General features: G+C 44.0%; 1 protein-coding gene across 5 annotated transcripts in view; it reads right to left on the bottom strand.

Moving 5' to 3' along the window:
* Positions 1-21,856, bottom strand: part of LOC133367295 (uncharacterized) — a 38,736-nt gene extending 16,880 nt beyond the window's left edge. The window contains exons 1-9 of one of the 5 annotated variants that reach the window (XM_061591392.1): positions 21,692-21,856; positions 17,738-18,082; positions 15,103-15,333; positions 14,370-14,438; positions 11,400-11,750; positions 8,787-9,014; positions 8,054-8,122; positions 7,523-7,750; positions 4,276-4,365 (exon numbers count right to left, since the gene is read on the bottom strand). In XM_061591392.1, the coding sequence (XP_061447376.1) occupies positions 4,276-4,365; positions 7,523-7,750; positions 8,054-8,122; positions 8,787-9,014; positions 11,400-11,750; positions 14,370-14,438; positions 15,103-15,333; positions 17,738-18,077 (1,606 nt within the window). In that variant the 5' untranslated portion in view covers positions 18,078-18,082; positions 21,692-21,856. Of the gene's footprint in view, positions 1-4,275; positions 4,366-7,522; positions 7,751-8,053; positions 8,123-8,786; positions 9,015-11,399; positions 11,751-14,369; positions 14,439-15,102; positions 15,334-17,737; positions 18,083-18,899; positions 19,009-20,612; positions 20,904-20,959; positions 21,253-21,299; positions 21,585-21,691 lie in introns of those variants that run through there. The other 4 variants (XM_061591394.1, XM_061591393.1, XM_061591395.1 and 1 more) reach the window with 4 other exon arrangements.
* Positions 21,857-22,463: the final 607 nt, after the last annotated feature.

Below are 22,463 nucleotides of genomic sequence, written 5' to 3'. Positions count from 1 at the left end.
GTTGTGCAGGAGTATGTGCCTGAAGTGTTTGAGGGCAATGGTCACTGCCCTGAGCTCCAACCGATTTATGTTATGACCAGAATTCGCTGGGGGGGGGGGGAAGGCGTGGAACTCTTTTCAGAAGGTGTCTGAGAGGCAATGACCACTGGGGAGATTGTCTGAGAGCTGCAGGCAGCAAGATCGACTTGTGTATTTTGGCTACAATTGCATCCAAGTGGGGAAGCAGGGGCCACTGTAGCTGTCTGGTATGAGCTCTGGCCCACGGAATTAGGTCCATACAAGCTATCAGGAGGCCATGCACCTGTTGGTTCATCAGGTCTGCAAATCTGTGTACTATGAGAGACTGGACTGAGGCCTGGATCTTGGCTATGTATCTGGTGCAGGGGTAATAATCCCTGTAGAGGTGTCTATCAAAGCTCCTAGATGAACCCAATGACTCTTACCGGCATTGATGAGGAATTTATGAGTCCTCAGACAGAGCAACATTTGCGGAATATAGCTTTGTACCAGAAGCAGTGATGGGGACCAGATCAAAAGGTCGTCTTGTGTATTTTATTTTGCCTGAGTTATGTCACCAATGCTATCATGGGCTTGGTGAAACCTCGAGGTGTTGAAGCAAGGCCAAAGGGCATAAAATTGAAATTGTCTTTGAGCATAAGCAAAGCAGAGAAATTTGCGATGGTCCGGAAAAAATTAGGGCCTGCAAATAAGCCTCCTTGAGGTCTATGGAAGCAATGAAGTCTCATAACTGCCATACCTCCGTGATGGACTTTAACATTTCCATCCAGAATGCCCTGTATAGAACATACTGACTGAGTGATCAAAGGTTTACAACTGCCCAGGCACCCCCACTTTTGGGGGGACTAGAGGGAGGTGGGAGTAAAGCCCCATCCCCAACTCTCCCGCTGGAACTGGCTCTATTGCTCCCGCTGATAGGAGGTGTTCTATTTGTTGAGTCATGTTGTGAGCCTCAGTCTGATCCTTGGGGACAGGTGTGGGATAGAAGTGATGGTGTGGAAGGGAGGAGAATTCCAGTTTGAGCCCCTGGGTCACAATGTGTGTTACCCATGTATATGAGGTCCGCTGCTGCCAGACCTGAGTGAAGTCCTGCAGCCTTCAGCCTGCCCCCACCCTCCTGGGTCCTGGCACCAGAGCTTGTTTCCCTGCCGGCGTTGGCTGGGTCCAGGTTTGGGATTGGTAAAGGCTAGATTTCTGGAAAAATATGATCTGGTTCAAACTGGTCTCTGTCCATGACAATCCCTGTAACGAAAATCTCCTCTTTGTGGACAAAATAAAAAGAGGCCCGGAAGGGCGGGGCCCTGTCTCTCTCCAGCTACAAAAGCAGCAACTGCTGAAGGGGCCAGAGACCATCTACCTGTGTGAGTTTCTGCAAGACCTGCTCCCTGCATTTCTGGCTGATTTCCACCTGGCCTGGAAGGGTGGGGCCCTGTCTCTCTCCAGCTACAAAAGCAGCAACTGCTGAAGGGGCCACAGACCATGTGTGTGTATGTGTGTGTGAACCTGCTGCTCGGGATGTCTATAGACTACTGGGGTTTTGTTTTGTATTATATGTTATATTTTACTCTATGTTATATTTTAGTCTATGTACGCCGCCTAGAGTGGCCGTTAATTCGGCCAGATAGGCGGCCTAGAAATAAAATTTTATTATTATTATTATTAGTGCTTTTATCATCTGTTTTGTGGCCAAAGGCATCACCTTCTTTTGTCTTTCATCTCTACTAAAATTTTATTCAAATTTTCTTCCCCAAACAGGTTAAAGGGAGCTGTAGACAGATTATTACAAGAAGTACTGTCAACACTCCAATAAGTTAGCCCAAGGGCCCTCTTAGCAACCAGATTGGTGAATAATTTGTCAGCGTCCATGTCTGGATCAGCCATTCCCTGAGAAAGCTTCATACGGGAAGCCCTGGCCAACAAGGAGATAGGGGGACAAACCAGTAAACAAAGTTGGCAAACTCATAATTGCAGTTTGAGGGCAAACCCCACCTCTTTTCCCCTGGTTGTTGTAGGACCCATCTGTATATTTAGAAGTAAATCCCAATATGAAGATAAATAAGTGGCTGAACCATGGATGGAAAACAAATAAATTCTTCCATTCCAAGTTCCAATCTATAATGAATATTGGCATAGGCTTCAGACTTTTTGCTGGTGGGGGGGGGGTGTCCCATTCAGCTATGGTCAGCCTTTTTAATGATTCAGGTAGTGGAATGGTCTTGGATGAAATCTCCAAGGGAGGGAGACCCGCTGCCCCTTTAAGGAGTGGTTCCTCTGAAGGCTGCTCATAACCAAATGGTAGAAATGGCCTTATGAAATAACGGGGGGGGGGGGAGAAATGTTGCACTTCTAAAAGGCATGACTCAGGAGTGGGTTTGGATCCCCTTCCTTGTCAGACATGGAACTCCCCTGCCCCTCTTCCCTCTCAAGCACCCCAATGGGAGCAGTTTCAGAGAGCACAGAAAAAATCTGGAGTATTAGCCACTGGGTCGGTAAGATCCACTTGTGGAATGCTTACTGTCTGATCTGCTACTGGAGAAAGGGGAAGGGCACGTTTATTACCTGATGCGCCACTCTGCCAGATATCATCAGCAGAGGATAGTCCCTTGGAGACAAATGTGAGTTGTCAGGGGACTTGCTTTTAGCTTTTTTTTGGCCTTGTCATGTGCCTTTTTAGCTTACTTACTGTGGCCAGGGGCGGGAGAGGAGGAGGAACTTGAAAGGCAGGCATCTTTCATGCATTTTAGACTTATGCCTTTGTGAGCTATCTGCTTTACCAATTGCCTGTTTAATGGCCTTCACAAAGCCTGGAGGCAAAGAAGGTCTGAGGTTTGCATTCTGGGGTGCCCCCTCCATACCCGCTGGAGTGGAGGAAAGGGGCTAAAAGAACTCAGACGCATGAAGGCCTACAAGGCCTCTGACTCGCATGGTCCACTGGGAGCCTCTGGTGGTCATCCATGGCAACGCTTGCCACGTCTGCGATAGAGAAGGGATACTCACTCAAGTTGGAAGGCAGGGGGCGAGGAAGGGGGTAAACTGCTTGCACAGAGGCATCCCTCCTTTGTTCCATGGCAATGCCTTGCATGTCTTCTCACTCACTTTGGAAGGAACGGGGGGGAGGGGGCAAACAGCTCACACAGAAGCGTCCCTCTTCTCATCCATGGCAATGCCTCCGTGCCAGCTCACGCACGTTGGAGGGGGGGGGGGGAACGGCTCACACAGAGGCGTCCCCTTGCCCTCCAGCTCAGGGAGAATCCCCCTTGAATTTTGATGAAGAGCTGGGTTAAACTCGTCTGAGTCAGCTCCAAGGCAACAGCCCTGAACGGGCGCTCAGCTTGCCTCTTCAGCTTGGATCCTTTGGCTCCTCTTGCGAAGAGGCTGCTTCTTTCACTTTTCCTGCCAGGCCCACAGACGGGGGAGGAGGGAGAAAAAGAATGAACAAAAAAGGCAGGAAAGACACTGGTTTTTAGAGTGTTTGCAGTGAAGCGAGAGAAGGAAAGGCTAAATAGAGAAAAAATGCCTGAAAGGAAAAACCAACAAAGCCTAATAGCAAAGTTTGTTTTTTTAAGTGAAGCGAAGGGAATAAAGTCCGAATAGAGATAAGAGAAACAGCTGAGGGTAAAAAACCAACTAAAGCCTACTACGAAGCCAGAAACAAAAGATGGAGAAGGAGGAGAGACGTCTGCTTGGGCTGGCAAGAAATCGAAACTGAGGAGACGCTGAAAGGGATAGGAGGAGCATTCAAATTAACAAGAGAGATTTCCTGCCTGGGCTAGAGGAGGCTGATAACCCAAGGTGAGCTATGTGGGTGAGTCAGTCAGGAAAAACCACCACTCCATTTGATCAGAAAGGCCACATCAACAGCGCCTGTAATCTTTCCTCATACAGTCAGCAACCTTGACCATAGTTGCCCTATCGTCTCCCAGGCGTGATCTAAGCTACTTCACAGGTCAAGCAGTGGCATTTTTCTGTGAGTTTTCCTGAGGCCTGTACAGACTAACGTGATACATGGCAGACAATCTGTCTAGTATCCTTCTTTTGGAAAGTCTTAGAGCCCACGAGTTGCAGGGGTGGGGAATACTCCCTAAGGAAGTCAGCTACGCGGCCCATCACCCGTCATTCAAACCCAGTACTTTCACTCAGACACTTCTGAAGGGCATCACAGTCCAATTTTAACTCCATGTTGGGATTTAGTAGCCACCAAGCAATAAATTTGTCAACTGCAGATATAACATATCCAGAATTCTTAGCCAGCCTTACCGGACTTCTTTCTTGTTAGCTCCTGGGCTGTGGTATTTGAGCTGCATACAGAGAAATCAGTGTCCAGGGAAGGAGCAGGGCTAGAGCAACCTGCAAAGGGACATAAAGAGAGCCAGGCTACGACCCATACCTTCTGCACACACACTAAGATGTCATACAACAATCAGTGTCTTGGCTTGCACCCTTTCAGCAGGCCTTACAAGTGCTTCTTTGCTGGGTTATAAAAGAGAGATCCAGCTTGCACATCACCACTGAGCTCAGGTTAAAAAATGGGAACTGCAGAAAGAAAAACCAAGCATGTGGGACTGGTGAAATACCAAACAGGCTGGAAAGATTTACATGGCAAAACCTACCTCGCTGCTGCTACTTCCTGCCAAAAACTACTTCGCCGAGCTCAGTCTTGCCCTCCTATTCCCCAACAAGTAGGGTTGCCATATTCCAGTTCCACAAATCCGGGCAGGCTAATTTGCATATTATGCAAATTATTTGCATATTATTTGCATATTAATATTTGGATTGTCCAGTTGTTTTGTTTTTGTGCCTAGGAATTACCACCAAAAACTGGGGAAAGATGTGAGAAATCTTTTTTTTTAAAGCAACATTTTCAGCCTTAAATGCCTAGACTCTAGTTTCCAACACTATGGAGTATTTATTGATTGATTAAGAGGATTTATATCCTGCCCTTTTGCTGTTAAAAACAGAGCTCAGCACAGCTTACAAATATAATAAAAACAATAAAAATACAATCAATATAAAAACATAATAAAAACACAAAATAGCAACAAACATAAAGTTTGTCAGGGCAGCAGTAAGGTTAACCATATACGATATATTTCAAAGATGTGGTGGGTGGAGAAAAACAAGCAGAGCTTGGAAAAGTTACTTTTTTGAACTGCAACTCCCATCAGCCCCAGCCAGCATGGCCACTGGATTGGGCTGATGGGAGTTGTAGTTCAAAAAAGTAACTTTTCCAAGCTCTGAAAACAAGAAGCCAAAATGTTAGGAAAAGGAGTCTTTCACACCACATCCTCAGTTCTAAATACTGTTGCAGCAAGTTTTAAAAGTTCCTCCAGTATTCCACTGGTGCAGGCACTCAAGACATTCAAAGTATCTGTATGTTTCTTAGGTTTTATAAAAGCAGAGCTTTGCTTAACTCAAAATTTCTTCTCCCTTTGATCAACCACATCTACACAGGTTCCACCTCCATAATCAAAATGAAACTGGGCCTGGAAGTGTGCAACAACTCCACACATACCTTGCTAATTAGATTACCAATGCCAGGATGTTTGTCTTATTGACTACTTTCCTGCTCCCCCCCCCCCACTGGGCATCACGAAAGACCCAGTCCTGGGCTCAGAAAGAAAACAAATATCTGGTCCTCTTCAAAGTATTGATAAGCCTCTTGTTTTAATTGAAATAATAATTATAAATTCTTACTCTTATCACTAATGGGAGTTAATTTTCTTGTATATGCTGCTGTTGCTTCTATGGCTGTAACGGAGTGAGGTTAAAGATAAGTGAAATGCAAATAGGAAAAAAACAACACAAAAGGCAGTATCACTTTCCTAAATGCAACACCATACCAACCACAACAAGATTCCTATGAGTAAGGCAGAAAACTAAGCATCTCACAACCAGTCAGGATTCCTAACAAAAAACCAAAAATATGATAAATGAAGAAATATTTTTATATAAGCATGACTATCAAATATATTTATTATTTACACAAACTGTTTTAATGTATTTTAAGGTCTGTTTTTATGATATTTTAAAGTGTTTTTAGGTCTTCTGTTTGCCTCCTTGGACTGGATAGAGAGAGAGAGAGAGAGAGAGAGAGAGAGAGAGAGAGAGAGAGAAAAGTTCTTCTCCCTCTCTCATAATACTAGAACTCGTGGACATTCAAAGAAGCTGAATGTTGGAAGATTCAGGACAGACAAAAGGAAGTACTTCTTTACTCAGCGCATAGTTAAACTATGGAATTTGCTCCCACAAGATGCAGTAATGGCCACCAGCTTGGACGGCTTTAAAAGAAGATTAGACAAATTCATGGAGGACAGGGCTATCAATGGCTACTAGCCATGATGGCTGTGCTCTGCCACCCTAGTCAGAGGCAGCATGCTTCTGAAAACCAGTTGCCGGAAGCCTCAGGAGGGGAGAGTGTTCTTGCACTCGGGTCCTGCTTGCGGGCTTCCCCCAGGCACCTGGTTGGCCACTGTGAGAACAGGATGCTGGACTAGATGGGCCACTGGCCTGATCCAGCAGGCTCTTCTTATGTTCTTATGTTCTTATGTTCTTATGACTCTTGCTCAGAGGAAGGGTGGGATATAAATCAAATAATAAAATAAATAAATATTGACCATTCATTCTGATTTGTTTACAGGGCGATTATATGACAACAAGCGTTCATCCTGATTACCTTGTGGTCCATTTACATATCTTCCCTTTTTTCATTCATTCATCCCACACTTTTCAAATGTATTTCCCCTCACTTTCTGAACTGCAAAAAGTCTGTTTTTGGTTTTTTAAAGTTGATTTGTTGTGCTAGGGTGACAGTAAATTTCTGGTACCTGTAGTGCAATCCTAGGTAGAAGCAAGTCCCAGTGTATTCAGTGGGGCCTACTCAAACAGGGACAGAAATGCAACCTCAAGTGATAAGCAACATATGGGATTAGCATTGCTTTTACAAAAAGCAAGTATTGGGAAGGTTTTCAAAACACTGCCCAAGATCTGACTCCTGCAGACAAGAGGAAAAGAAACTGAAATGTATATACTTACCCAATTTATGAGATTTTCAGATAAACGGGGGGGGGGGGGAACCACCATTTTGTTTTCTAGATACTGCCTCAGGTCAATGAAACTGAAACAATCCTGGCTTCTCTGATTGGCTGCAATGCTGAACGGGCGGGGTTAAAGCTACGAAGTGCTATAGTACTGTATACAGTACTGTTTAAAGAAAGATTTAACAGTCGGGGGGTGGCTGACATTTTTATGTATATCTCGAGAACCGGACCACCTAGAAACTTAATTTTTTTTTTAATTAAAGGTGAGAATCCGGGCCACCTAAGGGGCTAGCCGGGTGCTGGGTGTCATGCAAAGAATCCGGGTAAAACCCAGCTAACCAGGCAATATGGCAACCCTACCAACAAGCCACTCCATAGGCTCATGCCAACAAGGAGAATGGCACTCAACTAATAGCCATCAAAGGAGCGGGATGCCCTTACAAGTGACATTTCAGTCTTGGTCTTACGTGATTCAAGCTGGACAACACAATTCCGGGTCTTATTGCCATTTTGGAGAATCAACCCAGGAATATCCCGCAGGCAGGACATCACATCCTTATAGCCCAGCTCCAAGCAGAACATCTCCAGGTCAAATCCATGTTTCTCTTTCAGGTCCTTTTTTAGCTTCTTCATCTTCAGACCTTCAGGGTGGCAGTCAAGGACGTTCCGAATTGGCTCCAAGGCAACTAATAGGTCTGAAATGAAGGCAACAGCTTCAGTTCTCATACCTATGGAACCCAGTACTACGACAACACCCTCTGAGACTCTGAGGGTGTGAGAAGGAGAAAGGGTAGGCTCGAAATAAGCCAATACAGGATATCCTGTCAGCCACTACGAGTTCAGGAAGTTGCATTAGCAAAGGCTTTGGGAGAACCACTGCAAACCAGAGATCTGGGCAGTAGGTTAGATGAGGCCTCCTGTTGAGTTTTAAAAAACACCAGCTATTGCCAAGTAAACACACACACACCAGAATTGCTCAAAGCAACTTGCTGTTTTACCTGATGTCTGGTTCGTTGGTTCTTCCACAAGGTTCTCACTACCAGCAGAACTAGAAGGTGCAGAGACATCTATAGAAAAAATATAAAATCCAACCAAATCAGTCAGGAATCGCATTTTCAAAATAATTAAACACACACCTTGCTTGATAACAGAAACAGGGAAGCAAGCATTGAGGTGTGTGTGTTGGTTCTCAGAGAAAGAAGGGCCCCCATACAATGCTCAGAGGCAACTCTGAATCATTACAATATCACATGCTAACTGGTGTAGGCTCTGTATTCAGCTTAGGCTCAGAGGTTCAGTTCTTAAACTTCTTACTTCTACTTTGAGTTTCCTTTACATTTTAGTCAATATCTGATGGGCTACAAACTTCATGCCCTGCTTGTGGCCTTCCTAGAAGCACCTGGTTGGCCCCTGTGGGAAATAAGTTGTTGTAGTGAATCAGGAATGGGGAACCTGTGGCCCTCCAGATGTAACTAGTTTACAACTCCTATTATCCTTGATCACTGGCCATGCTGCCTGAGGTTGATAGGAGTTGGGAGTCCAACAGTCAGGAAGACCACAGTTTTCTTTTCCCTGACTTGGTGAACTTTTGGTTGGATCCAGAAGGGCTCTTCTTATATCATTACAGGAGGTGCTGAATCACAGCTTTCGACTTCCATACCCAGACTACATTTTTTACCTAGAAACAAGCCCTCTCCTCCAAAAAATCAAATTCAGTTTCCTGCCCTGTACCTTTAGGAAGATGAACCACACAACTGAGTCTGTCCTCTTTGTATTTGATGTTTAACTCCGGCATTTGATACTCCAAAAATTCCAGTGTATCGTTGTAGCCTTGCTGAATACTGAACTTCTCCACATCAACGTCATTGGCAAGAAGGAATTCCTGCACTTTCTTAATCCTCAAGCCTGGCCCGTACTTGCTCAGGAGGCTGGTGAGCGACTCCAAGACTTCTGCAAGAGCTGCCGAATAATGCAGATCACCAATGAAAATTATTTCAGAGAGAAATCCAGATCTCCACTCAGTCTTTTTATAATGACATCCACAATAACAATCCCGGAATGCTCCACTTAAAATAAAAGCAGAGCATTATGGCCATTTCTTTTCTGGGTCCTGGTTTACCCCCAACTGCAACCCATCCACTTGCCTGTCTGCTTCTGCTACTCCCTTCCTCACTCATTCACATATAATCCGTCACCCCAACGCTACCCAAGAACAACTACAGCTGCTGCTTTACTGAGAAGGAGGTTAGATAGCAAGGCACTCTCTCTTCCTTCCTTCCTAATGCCTGGACCACTGCTATGGCAGTAGCCAGGCATCAGGAGGCCTACCCTGAAGACTGAGAACAGTTTGTCCATTTCCCTATATGAGAGTCACAGTACTGAACATTCCCACTTCTACATTTCTGATTTTCATCCTGCTAAGATAGCTGCCAGATCTTCTATGAGCAACAGGATTCTTATCATTTTAGTTATTTCACATATGCACTAGGGGAAAACATTTAAAGCCAAACCCCATCCCCCAAATAACAAAGTCACTGTGCGTGCGTGTGGCCAACACGTAAAACAGAAGCCCAGTCCAGAGATGCTTTCTCTCCAACATGCAGGCTTTGCATGCGACTACAGGAATATTCTGAAATCAGGATACATTATTTCACTGGTTGTGATGCTGAACTAATTTGCAGTGTTAATCCGAAGAGAGTGCTCTTGCACTCAGGTCCTGCTTATGAGCTTCCCACAGGCATTTGACTGGCAAATGTGAGAACAGGTGCTGGACATGTATAGATGGGGCTTTGGTCTGATCCCACAAGACTCTTATGTAGTATCAAAATAGTAATTTACACCAGTATTGAACCATACATATTATGTCACCCATATGAGAAACAAGAAAACAATAGGAAATGAGCTGAAATAATTTGCAATGGAGGGAAGAAGTGAATTCCTGCATTGGACTGAACAGACTTATAGGCCCCTTCCAACTCTAGTATTCCATGAGATGCCTTTGTGGCCCCTTATACTGACTCCAGAACTTAATAGGTACTCCCATTTCTTTTCAGGTATATGTTTCTTGCAATGCATCACATAAACTAATACAAGAACAAAGACAAGAGTTGCATTCTGCCTATATGTTAACAGTACAAATCTAATTATTATATCAGCCAATTTCTGAATTGGACAATCAGTTCCAAAGAAGACAGGATTCTTGCACTTTTAATGGATAGTAGAGATTGAGGTCTTTTGCAAGGGCCATTTATCATGCTGGAGGATCTTCTCATGCTCCCTCTTTTACACAATAATGAAAGGCGCAAATGTCTTATCCAGCTTTGCATCCAGTCACCCATTTTCACATGTACCCCCAAGGGAGGGGAGGATCCTGTCCCACAAGGACCATACCAAATACTCTACTGAACAATTGCAGAGGGCTGTAAATCAAGCCCCTCCATCCTATGTCTCGATTTTGATACCACTCCTCCTACCACCATCTCTGCTCAGACAAGTATTCTGGAGTCACCCCTTTGTGGGATGGCCATAGGTCAATGGCAGAGCACATACTTTGCATGCATTCATTTCATTGGCGATCACTCGAGGCCAAGTAAGATTGTCTTCCAGGGTAAGGTCTTTAACAGTGGGTCCGTAAGTGAATGTGGAGGCCAATTCTGGATCCACACAGCCTCCCACAGTGAGGACATAGGTTTCCAGATGGAAAATGGTCACAATGAGGATTTACTTGATGTGCCTTCCGCTTAGCTTGTTTGTCCCTTTCGCCCTCTACTTGTGCTTCTTCAAAGCACTTTGCATGCACACTATCCTGTGTTCAATCCCCAGCATTTTCAGCTAGCTCCTCAAAAGATTCCTGTCTGAAACTCTGGGGAGCCACTGTCAAAAAGTGGACAATACGGAGATAGCCCAATAATTGACTCGGTATAAGGCAGCTTCTCATATTCCTCACTAGATCAGTTTTCCTGCAGAGAGGAGACATGGGACAACACCTAGAAGATCCAACCCTGGCCCATCCTGCAAAATCTGCCACGGAAGACGCTTGCAGACAACACAGGAACCTGCCTTATGCTGACTCAGACCATGGGCCATCTAAGCTCAGTATTGTCTACATTGACTAGCAGTGCCTCTCCAGGATTTCAGGCAAGGAATCTCTCACAGCCTTATCTGGAGATCCTGGGAATGAAGCCTGGGATCTTCTGATTGTAAAGCAGATGCTCTACCACTGAGCTACGACATGGCCCCTATACAAATACAACGTTCGGTTTACTAACTCACCAACAGAGATTATTCATGTGGCCCCAGCTAAATTTGGCTGCCAATCTTAAGCAAAGTATGCATTTACGGTACCTGTTTCTTCTTCCGATCTTTCTTCATCTGTCAAGCTCCAAGCTTCCCCTTCAGAACTAGACACCCCGTTCACTTCTCCTCCTTCTTGCCAATGGTCAAGATGGAATCCGTTTGCTATCTTGATGACTGGGTTCTGTGATTCACCTTGCAAAACTACGGCATCCTCCATGTCAGCCACCAACTCCCTGAGCGAGTGGTACCCATGACGGGTGATGTGAGGGTGGTAGCCATGCAGTTGATAAAAGGCCCCCGTAAAGTCCCCAAAGTTGACCCCCAGTGGGTTCTGGAGCAGCAGGTGCAGCACATTGCGTTTCAGGGCATCAGGGTCCCCCTCCTCCAAGGCCATTAGCCCTAAAGTCAGATGGAAACATCAAGAACGTTAGCACCAGAGGGTTCACCTCCTTGAACATCCGCCCTACCCTCCACTGCTTGTTCCCGGGGGCTCTGGATCATCAGCGTGCCTCATCTGATCAAAGGGAAAACTCAGAAGGAAGGCAGCTTGAGATTTTCTAAAGCACTTTAGATCAGGCTGGCTTTCCGTGCCCAGAGTGGAGTGGGGGAGAACCGTTTTAGTAAAAGGCAGGTCCACATGTTCCCTGTGGTGAAACTTTGGGTGAGAGGGACACATGGCTAGCCTCCCCCCAGATGCACGCCACAGCCACACCTCCTGGCAGCAATGCATGCAGGGGGAACACTTTGTTGATTTCTTTCTAAAACCTTTTATACCTTGTATTCCTTCCTATATTAGAGATTCTGCTGACTTTATTAATAGGATACAACATGTTCATATAGATGATGCGGACCTTCTAGTTACTATGGACGTTAGATCATTGTACACTAATATTCCTCAGAATGAAGCCCTTGATATCATACATGCTACGTTGGATTTAAGAACAGAAATTTATCCTCCTACCCATTTCCTTTATGATTTAGCAGAAATAGCTATGCGTAATAATTACTTTAAATTTGATAATCATTATTATTGGCAAATTAAAGGAGTAGCAATGGGATGCCCCATGGCTCCAGAAATAGCAAACCTTTATATGGAAGATTTTGAAAAAGATAAAATAATGAATCTCATGTTGAACATTTAATAGGGTGGTGGAGATATATTGATGATTTTTTTTGATTTGGAGAGGCACCCCAGAATCTCTTAATGATTTTGTAAGATGAGTTAACAACAAAAACACCAATATTCAATTTGATTATCAATACAATTTGGATCAAATTAATTTTTTGGATTTAGATATTAAGAAATTAAACAATAGTTTACATACAAAAATTTATAAAAAACCTACAGATAAACATACTTATTTAAAATATGACAGTTCACACCCAAAAGTACTAAGAGATAATTTACTCCATGGACAGTTTCTTAGAATAAAACATAACTGCACTACAGAGGAAGATTTCTTAACGCAATCTTCGTCCTTAAAAAAACAGCTATGGAATAGAGGATATCCATCCCCTATTATTGAGAATCTTTTAAAAAGCGGCTAATAAGAAACGGGAAGAACTCTTCATAAAATCATCACAAAAAGACTCTATCCGTATAAACTGTATATTAACGTTTGATCATATCACTAGTAAGTTAGAGAATAGTATAAGAAAACACTGGCATATAGTGGAACATCTTAAGGGCTGTCAGGAACCTCCAAGGATCTCTTATAAAAGAACAAAGAATCTTAAGGACATTCTAGTACATAGTGATTTAAAAGATGTCACTCATCATAGACAGAGCTTACTCCCAGGTACAACTTCTCCCCTGGGTCATCATCCCTGTGGCCACTGCATTTTTTGTAAAAACACCAGCAGAATGACAGTTTTTGTCAATCCTGCCAGTCAGAAGAAATATCATTTGAGGCATTTTTCCACTTGTAATACAGATAGGGTCATCTACATTATACAATGTGGATGCAAAAAACTGTACATAGGACAAACCTCAAGAATTGTGAAAATAAGGATAGAGGAACATTGGAGTGATTTAAGGAATAACAGAAGAGGGGCACCTCTTGTAGAACATCATAATCAGTGCCCTCATTCTATAACAGAATACAAGTTTTGGGTTTTGGAAAAGGTTTTTGGAAAAAACATAGACAATTTATTGCGTAGAGAACTATATTGGATTCTGGAATTAGATACTATGATTCCTAATGGGTTCAATGAGGAATTCAACCTGTTACCTCTACTCTAATTCAGAACAAACACAGTCAACTTAAGTCAGGTGTGGTGAAGTAATTATCAAGCAGGTTCAACTCATTGCATTTTGCAGAGTTCTATATTTCTTTGAATTTGGTTTCAGTTTGCTTCACATGACAACAGCGATAAGGAAGATACCAGAAAAAGTTTGTTTTAATATGTTTTTGAAGAGTTTAATTTTGTAAGTATATTTTGAAAATATTGAAACAATATTGACTGCAATATTATTTTTGTAATTGTTTTTATAATTAGATATGTATTTAAGTTGTCAGAGTTTTGTAACTATATTCTGAGATTAATGAAAGCAACATTTGGCTGCAACATTTCTGTAACTGTGTTCTTCCAGAAATGAATGTGTGCGTTTAAGTTGTTAGTAAGTTTTTTTAAAAAATATTCAATATTTTGTATTTTAGCCCCTGATGAAGGCTTGACTGCACAAGCTGAAACGCGTTGGGCTTTAACATATTTTATACAAGAATTTTTTTATATACAAGAAATCTATGGTGCCTCTGTGCACAGAATAAAGCTACATCTTTTCAGCATTCTGGTCTTTGACCTCCTATTTAGGCTCGAAATAAGCCAATACAGGATATCCTGTCAGCCACTACGAGTTCAGGAAGTTGCATTAGCAAAGGCTTTGGGAGAACCACTGCAAACCAGAGATCTGGGCAGTAGGTTAGATGAGGCCTCCTGTTGAGTTTTAAAAAACACCAGCTATTGCCAAGTAAACACACACACACCAGAATTGCTCAAAGCAACTTGCTGTTTTACCTGATGTCTGGTTCGTTGGTTCTTCCACAAGGTTCTCACTACCAGCAGAACTAGAAGGTGCAGAGACATCTATAGAAAAAATATAAAATCCAACCAAATCAGTCAGGAATCGCATTTTCAAAATAATTAAACACACACCTTGCTTGATAACAGAAACAGGGAAGCAAGCATTGAGGTGTGTGTGTTGGTTCTCAGAGAAAGAAGGGCCCCCATACAATGCTCAGAGGCAACTCTGAATCATTACAATATCACATGCTAACTGGTGTAGGCTCTGTATTCAGCTTAGGCTCAGAGGTTCAGTTCTTAAACTTCTTACTTCTACTTTGAGTTTCCTTTACATTTTAGTCAATATCTGATGGGCTACAAACTTCATGCCCTGCTTGTGGCCTTCCTAGAAGCACCTGGTTGGCCCCTGTGGGAAATAAGTTGTTGTAGTGAATCAGGAATGGGGAACCTGTGGCCCTCCAGATGTAACTAGTTTACAACTCCTATTATCCTTGATCACTGGCCATGCTGCCTGAGGTTGATAGGAGTTGGGAGTCCAACAGTCAGGAAGACCACAGTTTTCTTTTCCCTGACTTGGTGAACTTTTGGTTGGATCCAGAAGGGCTCTTCTTATATCATTACAGGAGGTGCTGAATCACAGCTTTCGACTTCCATACCCAGACTACATTTTTTACCTAGAAACAAGCCCTCTCCTCCAAAAAATCAAATTCAGTTTCCTGCCCTGTACCTTTAGGAAGATGAACCACACAACTGAGTCTGTCCTCTTTGTATTTGATGTTTAACTCCGGCATTTGATACTCCAAAAATTCCAGTGTATCGTTGTAGCCTTGCTGAATACTGAACTTCTCCACATCAACTCCGTCATTGGCAAGAAGGAATTCCTGCACTTTCTTAATCCTCAAGCCTGGCCCGTACTTGCTCAGGAGGCTGGTGAGCGACTCCAAGACTTCTGCAAGAGCTGCCGAATAATGCAGATCACCAATGAAAATTATTTCAGAGAGAAATCCAGATCTCCACTCAGTCTTTTTATAATGACATCCACAATAACAATCCCGGAATGCTCCACTTAAAATAAAAGCAGAGCATTATGGCCATTTCTTCTCTGGGTCCTGGTTTACCCCCAACTGCAAGTCATCCACTTGCCTGTCTGCTTCTGCTACTCCCTTCCTCACTCATTCACATATAATCCGTCACCCCAACGCTATTACCCAAGAACAACTACAGCTGCTGCTTTACTGGAAAGGAGCTTAGATAGCAAGTCTCTTCCTACCTTCCTAATGCCTGCACTGCTGCTATGGCAGTAGCCAGGCATCATTTAATTATTTCACATATGCACTTGGGGAAATCACTTATTTGAAGCCAAACCCCATCCCCCAAACAACAAATTCACTGTGCGTGCATATGGCTAACACACAAAACAGAAGCCCAGTCCAGAAATGCTTTCTCTCTGCTGGCTTTGTATGAAACTACAGGAATATTCTGAAATCAGGGTACATAGTTTTGCTGGTGGTGGTGGTGAAGCATTTTGCAATGTCAGTGATCCAAAGAGAGTGCTCTTGCACTCAGGTCCTGCTTATGAGCTTCCCACAGGTATTTGACTGGCAAATGTGAGAACGGGTGCTGGACATCTATAGATGGGACTTTGGTCTGATTCAACAGGACTCTTATGGAGTATCAAAATAGTAATTTACACCAGCATTGAACCATACATATTATGTCACCCATATGAGAAAGAAGAAAACAATAGGAAATAAGCTGAAATAATTTGCAAAGGAGGGAACAAGTGAATTCCTGCATTGGACTCAATGGACTTATAGGCCTCTTCCAACTCTAGTATTCCGTGAGACGCCTTTGTGGCCTCATATTAATTCCAGAATGCAACGGGTACTCCCAATTTATTTTCAGTTATGTATTTCTTGCAATGCATCACATAAACTAATACAAGAACAAAGACAAGAGTTGCATCCTGCCTATCTGTTCCAGTTAGCAATACAAATCTAATTATTATATGAACCACATTCAGATACGGAAATTTCCCAATTGGACAATCAGATGCAAAGAAGACAGGATTCTTGCACCGTTAATAGCTGGTAGAGATTGAGGTCTTTTGCAAAGGCCATTTATCATGCTGGAGGATCTTCTCATGTTCCCTCTTTTACACAATAATGAAAGGCGCAAATGTCTTATCCAGTTTTGCATCCAGTCACCCATTTTCACATGTACCCCCAAGGGAGGGGGTGATCCTGTCCCACAAGGACCATACCAAATACTCTACTGAACAATTGCAGAGGGCTCTAAATCAAGCCCCTCCATCCTATGTTTCAATTTTGATACCACTCCTCCTACCACCATCTCTGCTCTGACAAGTATTCTGGAGTCACCCCTTTGTGGGATGGCTAAAGCTCAACGGCAGAGCACGTACTTTGCATGCACACTGTCCTGGGTTCAATCCCCAGCATTTTCAGCTAACTCCTCAAAAGATTCCTGTCTGAAACTCTGGAGAGCTGCTCTCAGAAAGTGGACAATACAGAGGTAGATAGCCAAACAGTCAATTCGATATAAGGTAGCTTCTCATGTTCCTCACTGGATCAGTTTTGCTGCAGAGAGGAGTCATGGGACAACCCCTAGCAAAGATCCAACTCTGGCCCATCCTGTAAAATCTGCCACGGAAGACGCTTGCAGACAACACAGGAACCTGCCTTACGCTGACTCAGACCATGGGCCATCTAAGCTCAGTATTGTCTACATTGACTAGCAGTGCCTCTCCAGGATTTCAGGCAGGGAATCTCCCAGCCTTATCTGGAGATCCTGGGGACGATACCTGGGATCTTCTGCTTGTAAAGCAGATGCTCTAACATTGAGCTACAGTCCTGCCCCTATACAAATTCAACGTTCAGTTTACTTATTGGATGGGACTGCCTTCGATCCCGACTTACAGCTCCCCTATGAATAGGGTTTTCATGGTAAGTGGTATTCAGAGGGGGGTTACCATTACCTCCTTCTGAGGCTAGTCTTCTAGAGCTGACTAGGGCCTGCTCAGCTTGCCACAGCTGCACAAGGCAGCCCCTTCCTTGTCTGCAACTGCCAGCTGGGGGGGCAACTGGGTTCCTTGGGACTATGCAGCTTGCCCACGGCTGCAGATGGCAGGGTACGTAACCCCGAGCTACTCACTGTGAGGGTGATCTTTAGCTGGCCCTTGACACGCAGGAGACACTAGCAGGGATTTGAACTCACAGACTGGACTCCCAACCAGGCTTTCCTCCCCACTGTGCTATACCAGCTTAACTCACCAACAGAGAAAATTCATGTGGCCCCAGCTATATTTGGCTGCCAATCTTAAGCAAGGTATGCATTTATGGTACCTGTTTCTTCTTCCGATCTTTCTTCATCTGTCAAGCTCCAAGCTTTCCCTTCAGAACTAGACACCACTTCTCCTCCTTCTTGCCAATGGTCAAGATGGAAACCGTTTGCTATCTTGATGACTGGGTTCTGTGATTCATCTTGCAAAACTACGGCATCCTCCATGTCAGCCACCAACTCCCTGAGCGAGTGGTACCCATGACGGGTGATGTGAGGGTGGTAGCCATGCAGTTGATAAAAGGCCCCCGTAAAGTCCCCAAAGTTGACCCCCAGGGGGTTCTGGAGCAGCAGGTGCAGCACATTGCGTTTCAGGGCATCAGGGTCCCCCTCCTCCAAGGCCATTAGCCCTAAAGTCAGATGGAAACATCAAGAACGTTAGCACCAGAGGGTTCACCTCCTTGAACATCCGCCCTACCCTCCACTGCTTGTTCCCGGGGGCTCTGGATCATCAGTGTGCCTCATCTGATCAAAGGGAAAACTCAGAAGGAAGGCAGCTTGAGATTTTCTAAAGCACTTTAGATCAGGCTGGCTTTCCGTGCCCAGAGTGGAGTGGGGGAGAACCGTTTTAGTAAAAGGAAGGTCCACATGTTCCCTGTGGTGAAACTATGGGTGAGAGGGACACATGGCTAGCCTCCCCCCAGATGCATGCAGGGGGAACACTTTGCTGCAGTCTGCATGTTCAGACAGCATGGAAAAGGGTTTTCCATGGGTTCTGATGTATGCAGGCACAGCTCCTCCATGCAGAGAGGGACTCCACACTGGCTCCTTCTCCACATACGGGAGCTCTACTGGCATACAGCAATCCTATTGGCTGTTAACTCTATCTGGAAGGAGTAGATTGTAAGCCTAAAAGCACATACTAACTGGTGGCTTCAAAGTTCAGCCTGGTTCCCTCCAGGGCATCCTCTGATTCTGCACTCCTTGGTGGGCATTCCGGATTTCCTTTCTCACCCGTGAAGGCGCAGGAAGGCAAAGAAACAAAAAGGGACCACCATGCAGTGACAGAGCACATGCATGGCCTTCAGAAGGTCCCAGGTTTGATCCTTGGCATCTCCAGTTTAAAAATAAATCAAGTGATGAAAAACAGCCTGGAAAGCTACTGCCAATCAGTGTAGACAACATCAGGCTATATGGACAAACCATGAGCTAGTGCAAGGCAACTACCTGCATCCCCAAAACTAGACACTCCATTGATGGGGGGGGGAGGTGTCTCCCCTTTTATCCCTGATGCAATCCAGCTTCTCCCTCCCCTCTCCATTTCTGGTAAGTACAAGAGAGGTAGAGAAAAGAACAGGAGCAGGTTTGTTTGTTTTCAATCTTCATAACTAGGGAAGGGTCAAGGCTCAGTGATAGAAAAGGTCTTCTTTGTTTGTGAGCTCATTCCCCAGTGCCCACAATTAAGAGAACCTCAGATTAGCTGGGCAGGGAAAGGAGTCTTTCTGCAAACGACTTTGAACAGCTGCTACCAGTCAAGTAGATCAGCTTTCACCAAGCTGCTGCCCTCCAGGTGCTCCTGGAGTGCAATTCCCATCATCCCCTATCACCAGCCATGTTAGTTTGGGCTAGGGTTGCCAGGCTCAGGGCCTGAGACTGATCCTGTATCTTTAGGAGAAGAACAAGTCAGCCAAGTGCAGGTGTTCTTACAACCCTGTAATGAGAAAAACCACAAGGTGGAATTCTCTCTTCCCCCTGCACAACTTTTAAAGACACAGAAGACCTCTTGTTGCCAGGCCCAGCCTCCAAGAGGTCTTTTGTATTTTTAAAAGTTGTGCGGGGGGGGGGAGAATTCCACCTTGTGGTTTTTCCCATTACAGTGTTGCAAGAACACCTGCACTTGGCTGACTTTCTCTTCTCCTAAAGATACAGGATCAGTCTCAGGCCAAGAGCCTGGCAACCCTAGTTAAGAGCCACACTTTCATTTGCTAAGGGGAGAGATGCTGGGCCAAGGATACCTAGAAATAACATATTGCACCCTGGAAACCTGTTTGCAGAATCCCAGTCAGGAAGAGAGAATGGACTGGAGCCACTGACCAATAGCATGATACAAGTCTAGTTAAATTCAGAGAAGCTTATTCCCCCTAAGTAGCTACAGGACTACAGCCTTCAAGGAATCCTGAGAGTTGGAGGTTGTTAATGCTGCTAACAACTGTAGTTCTGTGAGAGGTTAACTACAGCTCGCAGGATTCTCTAGGGAAAATATGCTCTAGATCAGCCTTTTTCAACCAGTGTGCCTCCAGATGTTGTTGGACCACAACTCCCATCAGCCTCAGCCAGCATTGCTAACCGACAGGAAAGATGGGAGTTGTAGTCCAACAACATCTGGAGGCACACTGGTTGGGAAAGGCTGATCTAGATGTATGGTGTGTATGTACATTTTGGGATGCGGCTGCAGTCCTATATCACTTAACTCAATGGGTCTTACTTCTAAGTACATCCATCTAGGATTGCCCAAGAAGTCACACTAAATTACTTCAGCTTACTCCGGAGTGAACACTCACAAGTTAGTTACTTTTAAGTGCCTTTTAATTTATTTATTATTATTATCTTATTAATTAAATTTCTATACCGCCCCATAGCCGAAGCTCTCTGGGCGGTTCACAACAAATAAACATCTGAAATACAAGTAAAAAGCCACATATAACACAAGTTAAAAATGAATTAATTAAAACAAAAAATATAAACATAATTAAACACATAACTAACTGCAAAACTCAATACTAAAATATTAAGATGTTAAGATGTAAAATTAGTAAGAATGTTAAAGCGTTAAGATAATTAAAATGTCAACATATTAAATAATTTAGATGTTTAACATGTTTAACATGTTTAACATGTTTAAAATATTTAAAATGCCTGGGAGAAGAGGAAGGTATTTACCTGATGCCGAAAAGATAGTAATGTTGGCACCACGTGAACCTCATCAGGAAGGGCATTCCACCACTGAAAAGGCCCTCTTTCTCATTGTCACCCTCCGGGCTTCTCTCTGAGTAGGCACCCGGAGGAGGGCCTTTGATGTTGAGTGTAAAAATCTAACCATGACTTTAAGTCCCACTTATTTCAATTCCACAAACTTAGTTTTAACCTATACATACCAACTCAAAAATAAGGGCTGCAAGCCTAGAAATCAATGGGACTGTGTTCAATGGGACTTACTCCCAGGTAAGTGTATAGTATTGCAGCCTTACAGAACAGTGTCTCCTGAGAAGTAAATCCTATTTACTTACTTCGAGCGAAGTTAAGATTGCAGTTTCAGTCTGGATCCAGCCCACTATGGTTACTTAACGGAGTAGGAAAAACATTGTTTTCTTTTTTGGTCTTTTCATGATGGATCTCTAAGTAAGTGAAAATACCTTCTGGAGCTCAATTTACCAGCCCTGCCCCTGATTAACCGGGCGGTCCTATGAGCATTGTTTATTCAAGATAAGCCTCCCCGAGTTCCGTGGTATTTAGTTCCTAGTAAACATTACCAGCAGTCCCACACCCACTTAACTCAATGGGGCTTACGTCTGAGTAGAAATGTTTTAAGATTACCCTGGTAGTCACGCTAAATATAGCAGGGCTTACTTCGGAGGAAACACGCACAAGGCACTGACTGCAAACCCTTGTCATAGAGTTGTACACCTCTATACAAGGGGCTTTAATGTTACCACTCCAGAAGGATTTCTTCAGACTTCTTTCCTCCCCCACGAACGAGGGTTGGGAGAAACAAGGTTTAAGATCTCGCCTAGACATCAACGCATAATACACCGCTTCGGCATTTTTTTAGTTACCAAAGGATAACAAGACCCGTAAACAGCCAATGCACTGATCGCATTCAAACTGCTGACTCAGAGGGGGCGTGAAGCATGGGGATCGGAGAAGAGACAAGAGCCGACGTAATTTGAAAGCAAACGGCCCTCACACACGGCAGCAATGCAGTCAGCTAGTAAGAGATTTATTACGAGCTTAGTACATACCGAGAATGGGTTCTTTCTCGCGCAGCTGAGACACGGGGAATGAAAAATAAGAAAAACAGGAGGAGCTTAACAATTATGCAGGGAACCACAAGAGCCAGCTCCTCTAGTTTCTTTTTCGCTTCGTCACATGATCGTGCGCCTAGCAACATGTGATTGAGTCGGGGCCTCCTCCTTAGTCAAAGAAATTTGGAAGGGGAGGGGTCTTGCCTTAGAACTTATCGTCGCCTTTTTTATTATTGTTTGGTCGCCCAGAATCGTTGATTTCATAGTCACAGATCACAGACACACTGTCTATTCAGAAGTAAAACCCATAAAGGTCAGTGGGTTTTACTCCCGGGTAAAGTTGGATCCAGGATTGGAGCCCCAGTTGCACGTTTGGGTTTTAAAGCAGAAGTGAAGAAAAAGTGTATGTGGCAGGTGTGCTTGTGGCACCATGGCTCTGTATAAAATCATTATGACATTGTTTTATTTTCAATTTCTCTCCTAATGATCCCTAACATTACAGCATTTTTACAACTGCCATACTTTGGGTCAACACTTTCATCAAGCTATCCACCCCAATCCCAAGATCCCTTTCCTGGTCATTCACTGCCAGCTCAGACTCCATCAGCATACCTATGAAGTTAAGAACCTCCTCCCCACCCATGTGAACGACTTTAAAATTGCTTAGATTTGAAGCTTTTTTGTGCTCCTGCTCCTGTGCCTTTATGGCATAAATTAAGCAAGCAAAGCTTTTCCTGCAGTTAAGGTAAATTGTCAGGCCAGAAGCATG

This window comes from Rhineura floridana, chromosome 11, assembly GCF_030035675.1.
Source record: "Rhineura floridana isolate rRhiFlo1 chromosome 11, rRhiFlo1.hap2, whole genome shotgun sequence".
In the NCBI taxonomy this organism is placed as follows: domain Eukaryota; kingdom Metazoa; phylum Chordata; class Lepidosauria; order Squamata; family Rhineuridae; genus Rhineura; species Rhineura floridana.
The sequence above is the reverse complement of the archived record's forward strand: the minus strand, read 5'-3'. Positions and strand labels throughout refer to the sequence as shown.